The 15,780-nt window shown below is 39.2% G+C and overlaps 1 protein-coding gene across 6 annotated transcripts in view; it reads right to left on the minus strand.

Annotated features, from left to right (window-relative positions):
• Positions 1-931: 931 nt before the first annotated feature.
• Bivm (basic, immunoglobulin-like variable motif containing) overlaps positions 932-15,780 on the minus strand; it is a 32,625-nt gene continuing 17,776 nt past the window's right edge. For 5 of the 6 annotated variants that reach the window (XM_052193634.1, XM_052193633.1, XM_052193631.1 and 2 more), the window contains 4 exons: positions 8,542-8,674; positions 7,027-7,113; positions 3,573-3,669; positions 932-2,578 (listed from right to left, as the gene is read on the minus strand). In XM_052193634.1, coding sequence (XP_052049594.1) covers positions 2,288-2,578; positions 3,573-3,669; positions 7,027-7,113; positions 8,542-8,674 — 608 coding nt within the window. In that variant the 3' untranslated portion in view covers positions 932-2,287. The remainder of the gene's footprint in view (positions 2,579-3,572; positions 3,670-7,026; positions 7,114-8,541; positions 8,675-15,780) is intronic. The other variant, XM_052193635.1, reaches the window with a different exon arrangement.

Raw genomic sequence — 15,780 nt, forward strand, 5'->3', positions numbered from 1 at the left:
AGACCCTTCTTCCTGGATGCCTGTGGAAGACTGTCCTCTGCTGGCTGCATTCTGATCAGGATGTAGAACTCTCAGCTCCTTCTCCACTACCACGTCTATAGCAGGTTGCCATGCTAAGAACAGACTAATCAATTAAAAACACATTTTCAAAAGTAATAATGATAGCTTTCCTGGCCTTCCACTATTATTATGAATATAATGCTCATTAGCATATCCATTCTTGCAAACCACTCCCAAAGAGGACATAATCTCACAACTTGTAACTTCTGAGCCAATCAGTATCCTTCATTCAAAGATCTATGAAGATTTCTAAGACAGGTTCCCTACAAAACAAATAGGACAGAAATATTACTATTTTTCAAACGGAACTATGCAGGAACTCTTCACCTACACACCCTGAAAAAAAAAAAAAAACTCCCACTGAATTCAAACATTCTGTGCTCTTAGTAACTTTTAAATTTGTAAGCTTAAGTTTTAAGTGGTCACATGTCTGTCAGGGTTTTATTAAAGCATATGATTACCATACAGGAAATAAACTCATCTGATTTTTCCAGCTGTCACTTTGTTCCTAAAGTTTATATTTTATTTTTGCATTTGTATCCTTTCCTCTTAGCTCTTCAAACCTATTTCTTTGAAATATTCAATTGAACTATTAAAAACAGTTTATATTGAAAATACACTTGAATCACAAAAATTCCAACCTTGATTTTCTGAAACTAATATAAGAAAATTTCCAGATCAGGTTGTGTCGTATTAGAGGATCAGTGTTGAAGTACTTGGAATGGAAGTCACTGACTTTTCATAATGTTTCAGTGATTATGAAAATTGTAAGATGTTTCTTATAACACTAATTACATGGAATTAACAAATTACCATATGCTTTACACAGTTACAAGGATACACCCTAACTTAAACATTAAAATTCATAGGGTTAAAAGTAGAAAACAAAACTTTATTTGATGAAAACATTTTCAAAGTTCCAGTGTGACGTAACAAAAATCAACAACCTACAAATCTTTCAGTCCTTTACATTTCAAGCTAAATAATCTCTTCAGAAACAGGACCATTTTGTAATTCTGTAGGCTAAACATATATGAGTGGATAAATGGATATAAAAAAAAATTTTTTAAAAAAAAGTCAAAATCTGAAACCTCCCTTTGAGGTGTATTGCAATATGGTTCCAACATACTCAGCACCTTGTAATCACCAAGTTACTGATTTGAATCCTGGAATAAACCTTTGACGAGAGAATGGCATCATAGATGTCTATGATTCACACCTTGGCAGCTAAAGGAAGCCAACAGCAGCTAAAAAGGAGCTCAAGTATTGAATTCACACTTCCAAAATATTTAACACGCACTTCACACATCTAATCGCTTGGGTGTTTCACAAAAGGAAACCGCTCAGAGTTGAGAACACAAAGTTTTCCTCAGAGTGAGCTGGGCATTGCCGACGTGTTCAGTGCTGTTGTTAGCACAAGACTCCATAAAGAGACAAGTCAAAGGTGACATCTCACAGCACAGATTACCATGGATACAGAAACTTTGGATTCCAAGTGCTCTGTAACTATATCCCTAAAACAAGGTTTGTTCTAGAACACCAGACTTTGCTCATGACCTATGTTCTTCCTGTAACTATTTCACAGCCGCGTACCACATCAAGAGCATCTGGATTGATGACCTCCATCTGCACCGACAGAGAAGGTCAGTTTCTTGAGTATCTTCTGCTTCTTTTGGGAGAATCCTGAGAGTTATTCAGGAAAGCTTAAGATGTGAGGTGGATACTGTTAGCACTGAAAGAACAACTAGACTAGAAAGATAATTTTAAATTAGTTTAACCATGAGCAAAAACTAGACCTTGACTGCCCCCATTTTTTAAGGACAGATGGTGCCTTAGGAATTAATGTATCTGGAATAAGTGACTAGGGATCAAGTTTAATCAATCACTTCATGCTTAAGTAGTTCAAGTTTTGATGCTGTTAAGTGCATTTGTGTTTTCGCTTTGAAGCAGTTTTGATTGTATTGGATTTTGTGAGATTTTTTCCAGATTGCTTATCTACCTTTAACTTTAGAAGGGCAGAATTCTGTGCTTGCCTGCCTGTATCTTTGAAGCCACCCATAGTAATCCTATGTAGGCTTTTTTTTTTTTTAACTAGAGAACTACAGGGTACGCTTTGTACCACAAAATCTGTTCCTACTGATAGACTTAATAAAACCATCTGATGTCTTAATGCAGTCCTGTACATAACAGCTGTGTGAGTGACACCACTGGTTAAGTTTTGGCATGGTCAGTCATTGCCATTGTAATCTCTAAAGCTGTGGTAGCCACTGTTCCTTCTCTCATGGATGCCAGACATCTTCCATGCTGAGTCCTGGTGGAAACTCGCACTGAAGGACCTGCCCAGACGCCCATGCTGCTTCTTTGAGATATTGTCCTCACTCTCAGATTTGGCAATTCCCGGGACATGTGTGGGAGGTTGTGATTCTTGTGTAATGGTTCCAAATGGAAAGTTCCAAAAGCCAAATCTTTGCCAACTGAGTCTCTGGAATGCTATGATACAATGCAAATTTCCTCCAACCTGAGAAGGAGAAAAAGATGGAGACAATAAAGAGAAAATAAGTTTGTGAGGTCCTTATTAACTCCCTTGAGGGGATGGTGTTATTCTTCCACATGTCTAAAAACACTACTTTACTATTCTGCTTTCGTCAGAAAACACTAACATACTCACCTTTCCTGACAGCTGCCTTTACATTATAGCAAAGCCCTTAGGGACCAGAGCACTTGTGTCCCATATCCCCCTCCACAGCCCAGAGTCAGCAGTCACATCCTCATACTCCTGACTCACAAATTAAGATCATGTTTTTCCTTTTCTGTGTTTTCTGTTTTCCTTTTCTGTTTTCTGTTTTCCTTTTTTCTTCTCCTCCATTCAACTAAAACCCTATCCTATTCCCTCGTGTGTGTGTGTGTGTGTGTGTGTGTGTGTGTCTACATGTGTGTTCACATAGACTTTTGAGACATAATCTCAATAGCTTAAGATAGCATGAAAATCCTCTCACCTAAGAGCTGAGATTCCAAGCATGTGCTACCACTCCCAGCTTCATTTATAGCAAAAGGTTGCCTACTCAATCTCTATTTTATCTGTTTCTGAAAGCTTCTTTCTGTAGTCATGCTTGAACACCTGGTTCTGTCTAGTGACCATAATTTACCCAACTTGGGCCAAGACTATAGAACTCAACCAAGGCATGTTACATCTCAATCTATACCTGAGAATAAAAAGTTGAAAGTTATTGTGCAAGAAATTTATTTTCAGACAAATCACTGAGTACAACACAGCCTACATAAGAGTGATTAGTATTCTAAGCCATTCTACCATTGCTGCAGTACTGGGTGTCATTTCCTTATAACTATCCTTAGGTGGAAGTTTAAAGTTAGTCTGAATCCTTAAAATAATCTTACTTTTCTGGCTAAAGTAGTTTGAACTTGGTTTCTGTTATTTACCATGACAAGATTATTAATAAAAGACTGCATTCTGGTCATTCGACAAGTTACTTCCAATGTAGTAGTATTCTTACCTTCTTTGTTTTCCGGAACTGCAGCCCTCTCTCTAGATGTCGGATATCTAAGAATTCTGGATTTTGAGTATTTAGATCAGTGACAATATCTGCCCATCTATAGTAAGAAAAGGACAGTTTTGTTTAGGTCCAAAGTACCACTATAGTAAAGCTTTTTCCATGAGCAAGCTGCCACAATAACTGGTGATTGTTCTCTTAGGTCAGCATTGTTCCACTGACTGGACTTTAAAAGCTTCTTTTTTGTGTGAGTGAAAGTTGTGGTTATCCAATTACTGTCAATGTTCTCAGTTTATAATTGGTCCTATTCTTATATTGTTAGCATACCAGATAATACCTGGCAGGCTAAAGCAGTGGCATGCTACACTTTCTATTATACTCAAGTCAATTTATTTTCTTATGGGGGGGGCGGCAGCATGGGGTGTGATTTTTTTATGCTGTATAAACTGGCCTCGAACCCTTTGGTTTATAGGATCCTTTTGCCTCATTTACCAATGTGCCACTATATGCCAAATTCTGACAGAATTACTAAGAACAATATACTAATAAAATGCTTATGGAGAAAAATCAAGTTTTATACAAATAATAAGTAAATTTGGTAAAGATGTGAAAATCAAGGTCTATATAGTAAAATCAGGGGGTTCTTTTTCTTTATATTACCAGCAGTAACATAAAATAAAAATTTTAAATCAATGTACAATAGGAAGAATCATTTAAAGGACATGTGTGAGTTTATATGAAAAATCAAAATCACTGCTAAAGGAAACTAAAGTTCTGATTATGTGGTGGTACAGTCCTTGATGTTATCTTGTAAGAGTCCATGTCATTACAATGCCAATTCTCCCGAACTATACCATGAATACTCAGATTGTGTCAGTCTGTGTGTATGCACAGGCACTAGGGAGAAAGAGCAAATGTGTGTGTCAGGAGCTATCGTAGGACACACTAATAACTAGCAGCTGATCTTCCTGAGATGGTCTACCTCGGATTATAATCCACAACAGATTTGCTCCCATAGGCAAGGCCCAGGAGAAAATCATTTTAGGAAAGATTTCCGCTATTAATATGTTTCTCCTGTTATTATTAAACATATATAACAATCACTAGTTATTAGTCCACCCTTTTGAGCAGATCTCTGCAGGTCTACAAAGACGTACTACTATCTTGTAGTAATGCTATGTAGACAAATAGATGACTTCTTAATTTTTAATGATGATCCTATAAGAATTCCTAAAATTATATCAGTATTTATTAAGCTCTTTTATAGTGAGACTGCTATTAGGTATCTTCTGATAGTCAAAACTACAATAAGAATTACGCCAATCTCCCATAGTGTTGCCAGTTAATTGCTTCTAGATAGTAACTAGAGTTTTACTACTCAAAGCACATTCCAAAAGGTTGTAAAACCATTAACCAAGGTCATAAAAAGGAAGCTAATGATTTATTATAGGTGCTAGGACAGAAGATAACATATTGACAGGATTTATCTATACAACACTTCACCAATAGCTTAGTTACGGTTTTTTAACTTTCAGTGAACCTGTGGGGCTATGACAGGTGTTTGGCCAGTAATTATTCCTAATGGATATGCATGTAAACATTCTCTGTTGTAAACTTCTTATTCTAATTATGATTTGAATTTCTGTAAACTTGTGAACTTTTAACCATTTGATCTTGTATTCTGAAAGGTGTTTAAGTGCTGACGACAAAAAAGAAGAGTCAGAACTGAAGTGAGGAGAACCTTTTTAGCAGAACATTTTAGTCAGATATGAACAGAACTTAAGAGAGAGTAGAAGACAGACTCTCTGTGTAGCCCTGGCTGACCTAGAACTCACTCTGTAGACCAGGCTGGCCTCGAACTCAGAAATCCACCTGCCTCTGCCTCCCAAGTGCTGGGATTAAAGGCGTGCGCCACCACCGTCCAGCAACAGGTCTATTCTTAAGGTAAGCTTAGTATTATTAAAAGGAGCAAAGCTTTCTTCTTACAAACAGGTTTAATTCATTTAGCATTAAAAGGGTTGAAGCTTTTTCTTTCTCTATGCAATAAAGTTTGGAGCTCATTTTTCATCCAGAATAAGCGAGTTCTTTCTGCACTGGTCTTTTGCTTCAAATGCATATCTAAGTATGGATATGTGTATCTAAGTATTTAATTGTGAGAATGTATGCAGGCTGGATCTAACTGGCTTGAATGGATATGTATAAATGTGCATGCATCAATCTGTATATGAATTCATGTGAGTTTATGCATATTTGCTTTGCTTATGTAAAGTTTTTCCTTCTGTGAGCATTATTCTCCTCTCCTGGTTCAACAGAAGTTTATTGATCCAAAGAGAAGAGTATGAGAAAGAAAAAATTTCCTCTTGCCCTGCTTAGGATGTTTCTGCTTTCCCCCTTTTTCTTGGAGCACTTTCATAGGTTAACTTTTTACAACTTAGTAATAAATGCTATAATCACTTTTCAAAGTGTCCCTTTTTCTTCCTGCGACTTCTAGTAGCAGGCTGAAAGTTAGAGCTGTGCTGGACAGAACAGCTATGTGTGAGATGGAACAAAGGCCACATTACTTAATCCCCCACTGTTAGGCTACAGGTGTCAATCACCTAAGCCAACAGCTTTTTACCCTCAGACTTAGCAAGAAAGATTTTAGGACTTTTAGAAGCCATCACCAGCATTTCAGTATGGTTAGAGAGAGAGAATGTCTGGAGACCTTCAGTCTTTAAAGCCACACCAGAGTCCTTACTCTACACCCTCTCTCAACCCTCTCCAGGCCAGGAGGCTCTCAGCAAGTGGAAGGAAAACAGAAAAGGGGAGTGAAAAAGAGACAAACGGGGAGGCAGGAAGGGCAGACAGGCTCATGCACATGCCGTTCTGTAGTCTGGAGTTTGGAAGATAACTATCAGAGTTGGTTCTCTCATTCTATCATGTTGATTCCTGGGATCTAATTCAGATCATCAGACCTGCATGCAAGCACCTGTACCTGGTAAGCCACCACACTAGTCCGAAGGATTTTACTTTAATCAAATATGCATCAGGATTTTTAGCAGAAATGAGCCAATTCTAAATTTTTTTAGAGGAAAAAAAAATCGTAATATGTTACTTATATGGGGAAGCAGACAGAGAGAGAGAGAGAGAGAGAGAGAGAGAGAGAGAGACAGACAGAGAGAGAGACAGAGAGACAGAGAGACAGAGGAGAAAGGAGAGAGAGAATTTCATTTTCAAACAATTCCAATTCCAAAACAAGAAAATCACATCTTTGGTGATGGGAAACAGAACTGGCTAGCTGTGGGGTTGGAGAGAACTAGAATGTAGCAGAACTTTCTGTGGCTGCACTATAAAGAGTAATGACCATGCAGGTGTGCACATTTATCTACATGTATCTCGTTAGACAATTTTGATCTGTTCTTTCAGTGAAGGAACTATTACCCCAATTAAAGAAAGCATAAAAGCTACTAAGACATACCTTTTACAGTGAATGGCAGGATGTTTTCTACTTGACTCTCCAATTAAAATCCAGTATTCTACTTCTTGTGATGAGAGGGGGCCCCTGCTAAAAAGAAAATACATTCACAATCAGCTTGATAAATGGCATTCACTCCCCTCAGAACTCAAAGATGGCTTTGTTAATCTAGGATAGATACGAACATTAAAGTTTGGGTCCATTCTAGAAATCCTTGATTTAGGGTTGAGCCTTATTACTTCCATATTCAAAATCCAGGCGTATAAGCATTTTAACATATTACCCCCTTGGATCAGAGAAGATGGTGATGAATTTAAACACACAATGTTCCAGTTCCATCTCTGGAAATTCTAATTCAAGTGTGGAAAGGAACCTGGAGATTTGCATAATTTTTAAGAAAAATATATCAGATGGTTCACAGGCACAGACATAGGAGTGAGGCCCAACTACTAAAGGGACAAAGCACTAGAAGTCAAAGCATGTTTTACTCTGGTAGGTACCTGAAGGAAGGTAAAAGTATAAGTTGGAATCATCAAAGAAGTGCCAAAGTTCCCCTCACTCCAGAAGAGCATGTCAGGCGTTAGAGAGAAAGCAGTTTTATTCTTGCTCCTCATACACAAGCAGGATTCAGCCTCCTGAGTCCTCCAACTTCTGCTCACCTGTATCAGGTTCCCTTAGGTGAATGTGGTGTTCCCTTAGGATGTGGTGTTACCACATCCAAGGACCTTTGAATTGGACTCCAGGGATCCATGGCCTCCAGCACATAAAAATCTTCCTGACCTAAAGGCAAAGCCATGTTCTCCAGCCAGCATCTAGGCCCTCACTTGAAGAGATAACTTCCAAGGGCCACCCAATCTTTCCATCCTCCCTCGTCACTAATTTCACCAAGCCAAGTGTGAATCAACCAGCAAATCAGTGTGGTAAGACAGTCATGTCACCTGTTCATAAAAATAAGCTCTGTTTTCAGGTCCCTTATGAAGGAGCTTGGTAAAAAGAGTAACATTCAAACTCAGTACCCTTCTGTTGAACACATCTACACATCTCCTTCAAAGAGACAGACGTTTGTGTGTGTGTGTGTGTGTGTGTAAAAACATGTTCAAAAAACAGAAACTGGATTAAGAAAACCAAGAGGCATATATAACCAAGGTTAGAAATGAAAATGGTCCTGAGCTCCCTTGAAGAAAAACCTTAACAATTTCTTAGTTCTTCACTATAAGCATAGAAGGTGCTTTTTAATGTACTTAGTTGTAGCACTCTTGACACAAGGACATGTAAGGCAATGGAGAGGACACTGGGCATAACATGGGAAGGCCCCTGCATCTATGTATAATAGTCGTAAAAGTGGGCAACAGCTTTGAAGTGCAATCATTCCTGCAAAACATATGCATACTCAGTTTGAATAAACACAATATCAAGCTTCCCAATTTCTAAGAGACTAGAATCTGTTTAATTCTCAAAATTACTTAGTACATCAAATTTTCCTAGTGATATGCCTTTATCAAGTATGGAAATGCTTACCTGAATGCTTTATTAGCTTTAACAGGGGTTGCTTCAAAACCAATTGGACAAAAATAATGATTTTGGCAATGATAGATATAAGCCAGTGACTCGTCTTTCAATCCTCGGGTCAACTTTGATAAGGCCCCTGGAGCTGTAAAGACAAAACCAGACAAACTGAGGGACACAAAGCAATGTCCACATTTAATACAGAGGACTAGTGAAGAACTAAAAGAATTTGGAATACACTGAAATTCTGAGTTTCATTAGGGAATGAGAAGCTACCAATGGGGGCAAAAAGCATGAATGAATTCCTTTTTAGTTATAGATAAACTCAGTAGCAAAACAAGTGAAACATATCCTTGCTTATCAGAACTTTCTAAGAATATACCAAGTTGTCTAAGATTTGAAGTGATTGTGTAAAACCCAATAATTGCACAATCATAGTCCCAATCAAAACCCAATCATAGTCTTAGCCTTTGTGTTTGTGGGCATCTCTCACTACCAGCTTCTGAATGAGCATGCCCAAGTGAAACATACGGACCTATAAACTAAGTCTACAAAAGATTTGCAAAAGAACCTCAAATTAGGTTAAATTATAGACATTCTAATGTCTAGATGAAACATCTACATCCAACTTAAAGTTTACTAATGCATATGAATAAACACAAACCTTAAATAACAACAAACTACAACAATGGTGTGCATGCATACACACACACAAACAACATGCACACCTGCCATATAATAACAAATATTATCATTGTATTGACTTGTTTTTGTGTCAACTTACACAAGCTACAGTCATTTGAAAGGAGGATACTTTGATTGAGAAAATACCTTCATAAGATTTGTCTGTAGGGAAGCCTGTAGAGCATTTTCTTAACTGGTAATTGATGTGGGAGGGCTCAGCCCACTGTGGGCTGTGCCATCCCTGGGCTGGTGGTTCTGGATTCTATTATAAAGTAGTTTGAGCAATCCATGGGGAACAGGCCAGTAAGCAGCATTCCTCAATGGTCTCTACATGAGGTCGTGCCTCCAGGTTCCTACCTTTTTAAGTTCCTGCTTTAGCTTCACTCAATAGATTCCAATTCAGGACATACCAGCCAAATGCCTCCCTAAGTTGCTCTGGTCATGGTTTTCATCACAGAAATAGAAACACTAAGACAATTGTCTTTCTACACCTGTCACACAGATGAAAGTCATCAGCTTTTCCACACACATCACACAGATGAAAAGCATCAGCTTTGCAGTCAGGCTGGAGTTACACAACTGCTTCTCCTCATCTGTTGCCCATCACTGTAAAAGCTGTCAAATGATTTCCAAAATATTAGCATAAGAAACATAATTTTATCAGCACTCAGCACTCAAAGCCATTAACTGAGGTTTCATTAACTTCCATTCCTGGAAGAACTTAAATTATTCATTAACAAGTAGTCCATTAAATCTGGAAACCCTAAAAAAAGCAAGCTGAAAGCCTGCATGGTACGTTCACAGCAATCGACGTTCTGACCACTGAAATAGCTAATGACCACCAAAAAATCTGCTAGGCGGTGTCTGCAGCAGCTCCACAGAGGCAACCTGACTGCCTCACAAGGGTTTGGGGGGGTGGGGGGAGCTCTGCCTATCTATGTTAATGTTTCTGGTCTCTACTCTAAAGTTCCATCAAGGCATTCAACATAAATTTTCACTTCCAGGTAGATCAGCACAGATAGGAAGTCCTCTCTACTAAAATCTCTACTTCACAAAGACCTATAATGATTAGCCACTCCACAGGATTTAATGATATTCCCTCACATCTTAAAAACTGACCCCATTGGCAGTTTAGATGAAGGATTTTTAAGAATAAATTCAAAACAGTCATTTCTATAAAAGAACATGATTGTAAGTAGATTCCAGATGGTGAATTAAGATAACTTTACTCTGTATACTCAAACATTGTAAAAGATGACTATTACCACCATTGCCGTAGGAAAACTCCTGAAATGTTTTTAAATTTAATCAGTGAGAAACTGTCTCAGATAACTAAAAATGCTGTTTTGCAATAATACTTGAACTCAAAGCCTTTAGTTTTGTTAGGCAAGCTCTACCACTGAGTACAATGTTAGTTCTTGTAATTGACTGTTTAAGAGAGAATCTCACGTTTTCTCCCAAATACTAACCAGGCTAGACCTTCTGAGATCTGAACTCATTCAGAGATGTATGGCCATAGACAAGGTCTTACTCTGTATTTCAGGCTAGCCCAAAACACGATATGAAGCCCAGGCTGGTCTTGTACACAGAGCAATCCTGCTCTCTTGGCCTCCTCAGTGCTTTAGCCTAGGCATTGAGCCAATATGGCAGCAGTAGTGGTACATGCCTCTAAGCCCAGACCTCAGGAGGCCAAGGCAGGTGGATTTCTGTGACTTCACGGCTAGCCTACAGCTCTGCAAGAGCAAGTTTCAGACCAGCAAGAGCTACACAGAGAAACCCTGCCTCAAAACAAATAAATGAATGAAAGAAAGAAACAAAGAAAAAATTCAGGATTCCAGGGAAGGAAGGAAGGAAGGAAGGAAGGAAGGAAGGAAGGAAGGAAGGAAGGAAGGAAGGAAGGAAGGAAGGGAGGGACGGAGGGAGGGAGGGAGGGAGGGAGGGAGGGAGGGAGGGAGGGAGGAAAAGAGGGAGGGAGGGAGGGAAGGAGGGAAGGAAGGAGGGACGGAGGGAGGGAAGAAGAAAGAAAAATAAGGATCCTAGGGGCAGATGAGATGGATAACAAAGTCCGCCCTCCTTGGCAATCACATAGTTTTGTCTGCTGCAAACACTACTACCATGCCATAGTTTCCCAAATGCCATGACATGGGTTTTTCTTCTATGGAGCAACGTTTCTAGTATTGTTAAATATGATATATAACATCTGTACACATGATTTCTAGTAATCGGATTTTTGTTCTTGTTTCTCCAAGGTACATAACATAACCTTCTTCAGATATTTTCAAGATTAGCAAACTTATTCTTAAAGCAGAGCTGCTGTAGCCAAAATAAGTGTATGAGCAGTTCTCTTCTACCATCTCCCTTTCAGGCCAAAGCCTTTATTTTATTTTATTTTTTTTATATTCTATATATTTTTTTTACATTTCAAATGATTTCCCCTTTTCTGGACCCCCACTCCCCGAAAGTCCCATTAGCCCCCATCCCTCCCCCTGTTTTCCCACCCAACCCTTCCCATTTCCCTGTTCTGGTTTTGCCGAATACTGCTTCACTGAGTCTTTCCAGAACAAGGGGCCACTCCTCCGTCCTTCTTGTACCTCATTTGATGTGTGGATTATGTTTTGGGTATTCCAGTTTTCTAGGTTAACACCCACTTATTAGTGAGTGCATACCATGATTCATCTTTTGAGTCTGGGTTACCTCACTTAGTATGATGTTCTCCAGCTCCATCCATTTGCCTAAGAATTTCATGAATTCATTGTTTCTAATGGCTGAATAGTACTCCATTGTGTAGATATACCACATTTTTTGCATCCACTCTTCTGTTGAGGGATATCTGGGTTCTTTCCAGCTTCTGGCAATTATGAATAGGGCTGCTATGAACATAGTAGAGCATGTATCCTTATTACATGGTGGGGAATCTTCTGGGTATATGCCCAGGAGTGGTATAGCAGGATCTTCTGGAAGTGAGGTGCCCAGTTTTCGGAGGAACCGCCAGACTGATTTCCAGAGTGGTTGTACCAATTTGCAACCCCACCAGCAGTGGAGAAGTGTTCCTCTTTCTCCACATCCTCACCAACATCTGCTGTCTCCTGAGTTTTTAATCTTAGCCATTCTGACTGGTGTAAGGTGAAATCTCAGGGTTGTTTTGATTTGCATTTCCCTAATGACTAATGAAGTTGAGCATTTTTTAAGATGCTTCTCTGCCATCCGAAGTTCAGGTGAAAATTCTTTGTTTAACTCTGTACTCCATTTTTTAATGGGGTTATTTGGTTTTCTGGAGTCTAACTTCTTGAGTTCTTTATATATATTGGATATTAGCCCTTTATCTGATGTAGGGTTGGTAAAGATCTTTTCCCAATTTGTTGGTTGCCGATTTGCCCTTTTGATGGTGTCCTTTGCCTTACAGAAACTTTGTAATTTTATGAGGTCCCATTTGTCAATTCTTGATCTTAGAGCAAATGCTATTGGTGTTCTGTTCAAGAACTTTCCCCCTGTACTGATATCCTCAAGGGTCTTCCCCAGTTTCTTTTCTATTACCTTCAGAGTGTCTGGCTTTATGTGGAGGTCCTTGATCCATTTGGAGTTGAGCTTAGTACAAGGAGACAAGGATAGATCAATTCCCATTCTTCTGCATGCTGACCTCCAGTTGACCCAGCACCATTTGTTAAAAAGGCTATCTTTTTTCCATTGGATGTTTTCCTCCCCTTTGTCGAGGATCAAGTGGGCATAGGTGTGTGGGTTCATTTCTGGATCTTCAATCCTGTTCCATTGATCCACCTGTCTGTCACTGTACCAATACAATGCAGTTTTTAACATTATTGCTCTGTAGTATTGCTTGAGGTCCGGGATACTGATACCCCCAGAATTTCTTTTATTGTTGAGAATAGTTTTAGCTATCCTGGGTTTTTTGTTATTCCAGATGAATTTGAGGATTGCTCTTTCTAACTCTGTGGAGAATTGAGTTGGGATTTTGATGGGTATTGCGCTGAATCTGTATATTGCTTTTGGCAAAAAGGCCAAAGCCTTTAAATGGAATCCTTAGGCTTCAAATGAACAAAATTAGAAAATGACGGCATCTCCTCTCAATGCAAAACAAAACTCCTGGTAAAGAGGCCACATACCATTTCTTTTTAAGATTTCAATAAATTCTTACTAGAGCCTAGTCTGAGTGGCTGGCCTGTGGTTGGGAACTAAGAATTTGCATTTCTAACAAACTACCAGGTGATGCATCCAGAGACAGTATTTTGAAAGCAGCTAGTTTAGAGTAAATGGAGATTTTAATTTAACTCATGAGTACCTAGCAACTCAATCAGATACCATACTGAAGCAAGATAAGCTCTAGGATGGAAGATGAAAGAGCTAATGTTAAGGTGTCACAAATGGGTATAGAAGTCAGAGGAATCAAGAAGGGATGGCATTCAAGATTGAACTTAATGAAGACTTGCAATCTAGATAGAGGAAGGAGCATAAGGAGCAGCAAATGCACAGGGGAACACACATCAAGACACTAGGTAAGAATGTGGAGTACAGGTCGTGTTGCACGCCTTTAATCCCAGCACTTGGTAGGCAGAGGCAGGCAGATTCCGGAGTTCAAGTCCAGCCTGGTCTACAGAGTTCTAAGACAGCCAGAGCTATACAGAGAAACACTGTCTTGAAAAAAAACAAAACGAAACAAAAGAATGTGGAGTACAACAGAGAAAGCCTACAGTAAGACACCCCCACAATTTCAGGACCAAATCAGATCACCATCTAAAATAAAAGACAATGCAGCATTACTCAGAAGGCAGTTACCCAAGGAAATGATCTGTGATGAGAAGACAAATGTGTTGCTGAGTGAAACTAGGTTCAGAGTATAGTTCACCCTATAATGGAGGACACCTAAACAAACAAACAAACAAACAAAACACAAAAGCCAAGTCACAAAGCAACTACCTCCATAGCTGTACAGTTAACAAACAGGATGTGAATTAGTTCAGAGTTGAAAGGAATGGACAACTTTGAGCTGCCAATGGGTTCAGCCCCCTTTGGCATTATAGCTCTCACTCCAATATATTGTCAGCACCTGACATTCTTCAAGATGGTTTAGAATTATCTAGTCCTTCTGCAGAAGAGCCTTAGAGAACTGAGAACACATCTTTATATATTCAAAGTCAAGAGATGATTCTGGAACTATGGTAAGTAACCAATCATCATGTCATTGTCCTGCAAGGCCCCTACCTATTTGATACCTTTTAAATACAGCAGGCACATGAGGACAGTGGTGGAAGTCCAGTTGTTGTTGGCTTCACATGCTATCAGTACTATGAAGTTTGGTCTGCATGCAAGCCTAGAGAGTTCCCGAGGAGGAAAGGGGCAAAACCATACTGCAGGTTAAAGAAAACTATTCACTAGGAACTCGAAGAATACTGGGGATGAGGAAAGCAATATCAACATGCTGTATACCTGAGATGTGCACCAGGCTACCAGACAGTCAATAGCTGTGGTCAAAGGGAGAGTATGCGTGATATATGTAAGGGTGAAGTAGAGACTAGTATTGTATTAAGCAGAGTAGTGAACTGTAGGATCCACTGAAAGAAAAATAAATTCCTGAGCCTAAGTATGATTTCCAAGTGAATCCTGCCTTTGCCATGAATCACTACTCTGACATTAACTGAATGGATTGGTATTGTCAACATTTCGTACAAGTTTTCAGTATGATCAACCCTATCTCTGAAAAATAGGCTCCATCTTTAACTAACTCAAGCTTTATGACAATCTTCTGTGATAAAGTTAAATCTTTTTTAAAAAAAAAACTCTGAGTTGCATCATTTTCAGTGACTATTGAGGGCCCTGTGGCACTGGGTTCATCAAGAACTAGAGTTACTAAGTCCAGGATATGCAGTTCCCAAGGACACTGAAAGCACACTGTGAAAATCAGATCTATCTCAACAGAGGAAAAAAAAAAAGATATGTTTCAAAGTAGTTATTAAATAAGAAATACCAGCTGACAATGTTTTTAACAATTGAATATCTCAGAAACTATTGAAGAAAGTCCCTCTTGGCAACTCTTCTGTAAGAGAGAGTAGGGACAAATTGACGGAGGGAAGCAGAATGCCAGTGCTCTGCAGACCTGAGTGTAACTCTTGCTGATGTGTATCATACACAGGACCAAAGCACTTCTTGGGACGGTCTCTATGGGCACTGAACAAGACATTTACATTAAAAAGATAAAAGGCATGATAGTACATCCCAAACACCAAATGACAGATGCCAATGGACATGAGAGAAAAGGATTCTGGGGCTAAACTGTCCAGGGACATTTCAGAAAAGGTGCCAAGCCGTAGAGGTGGGAGGGGGTTGGAGAGCACACAATTGGTAAAACATGACATTAAACCCTATTTGAAGAAATCTGAAGAAACTACCATCTTGTCTTTGCATAAAGAGGGAGATAAAAAGAGACGGGGTCAGAAAGATGGCTCACGGTATAAAGGTACCTGCTCTCAAGCCCTATTGACCAAGTTTGATCCCAGGACCCAAATGGTGAAAGGAGAGAACCAACTCCCTCAGGCAGTCCTTTGATCACACATGAAA

The sequence above is a fragment of the Apodemus sylvaticus genome, chromosome 9, assembly GCF_947179515.1.
Source record: "Apodemus sylvaticus chromosome 9, mApoSyl1.1, whole genome shotgun sequence".
Taxonomy (NCBI): domain Eukaryota; kingdom Metazoa; phylum Chordata; class Mammalia; order Rodentia; family Muridae; genus Apodemus; species Apodemus sylvaticus.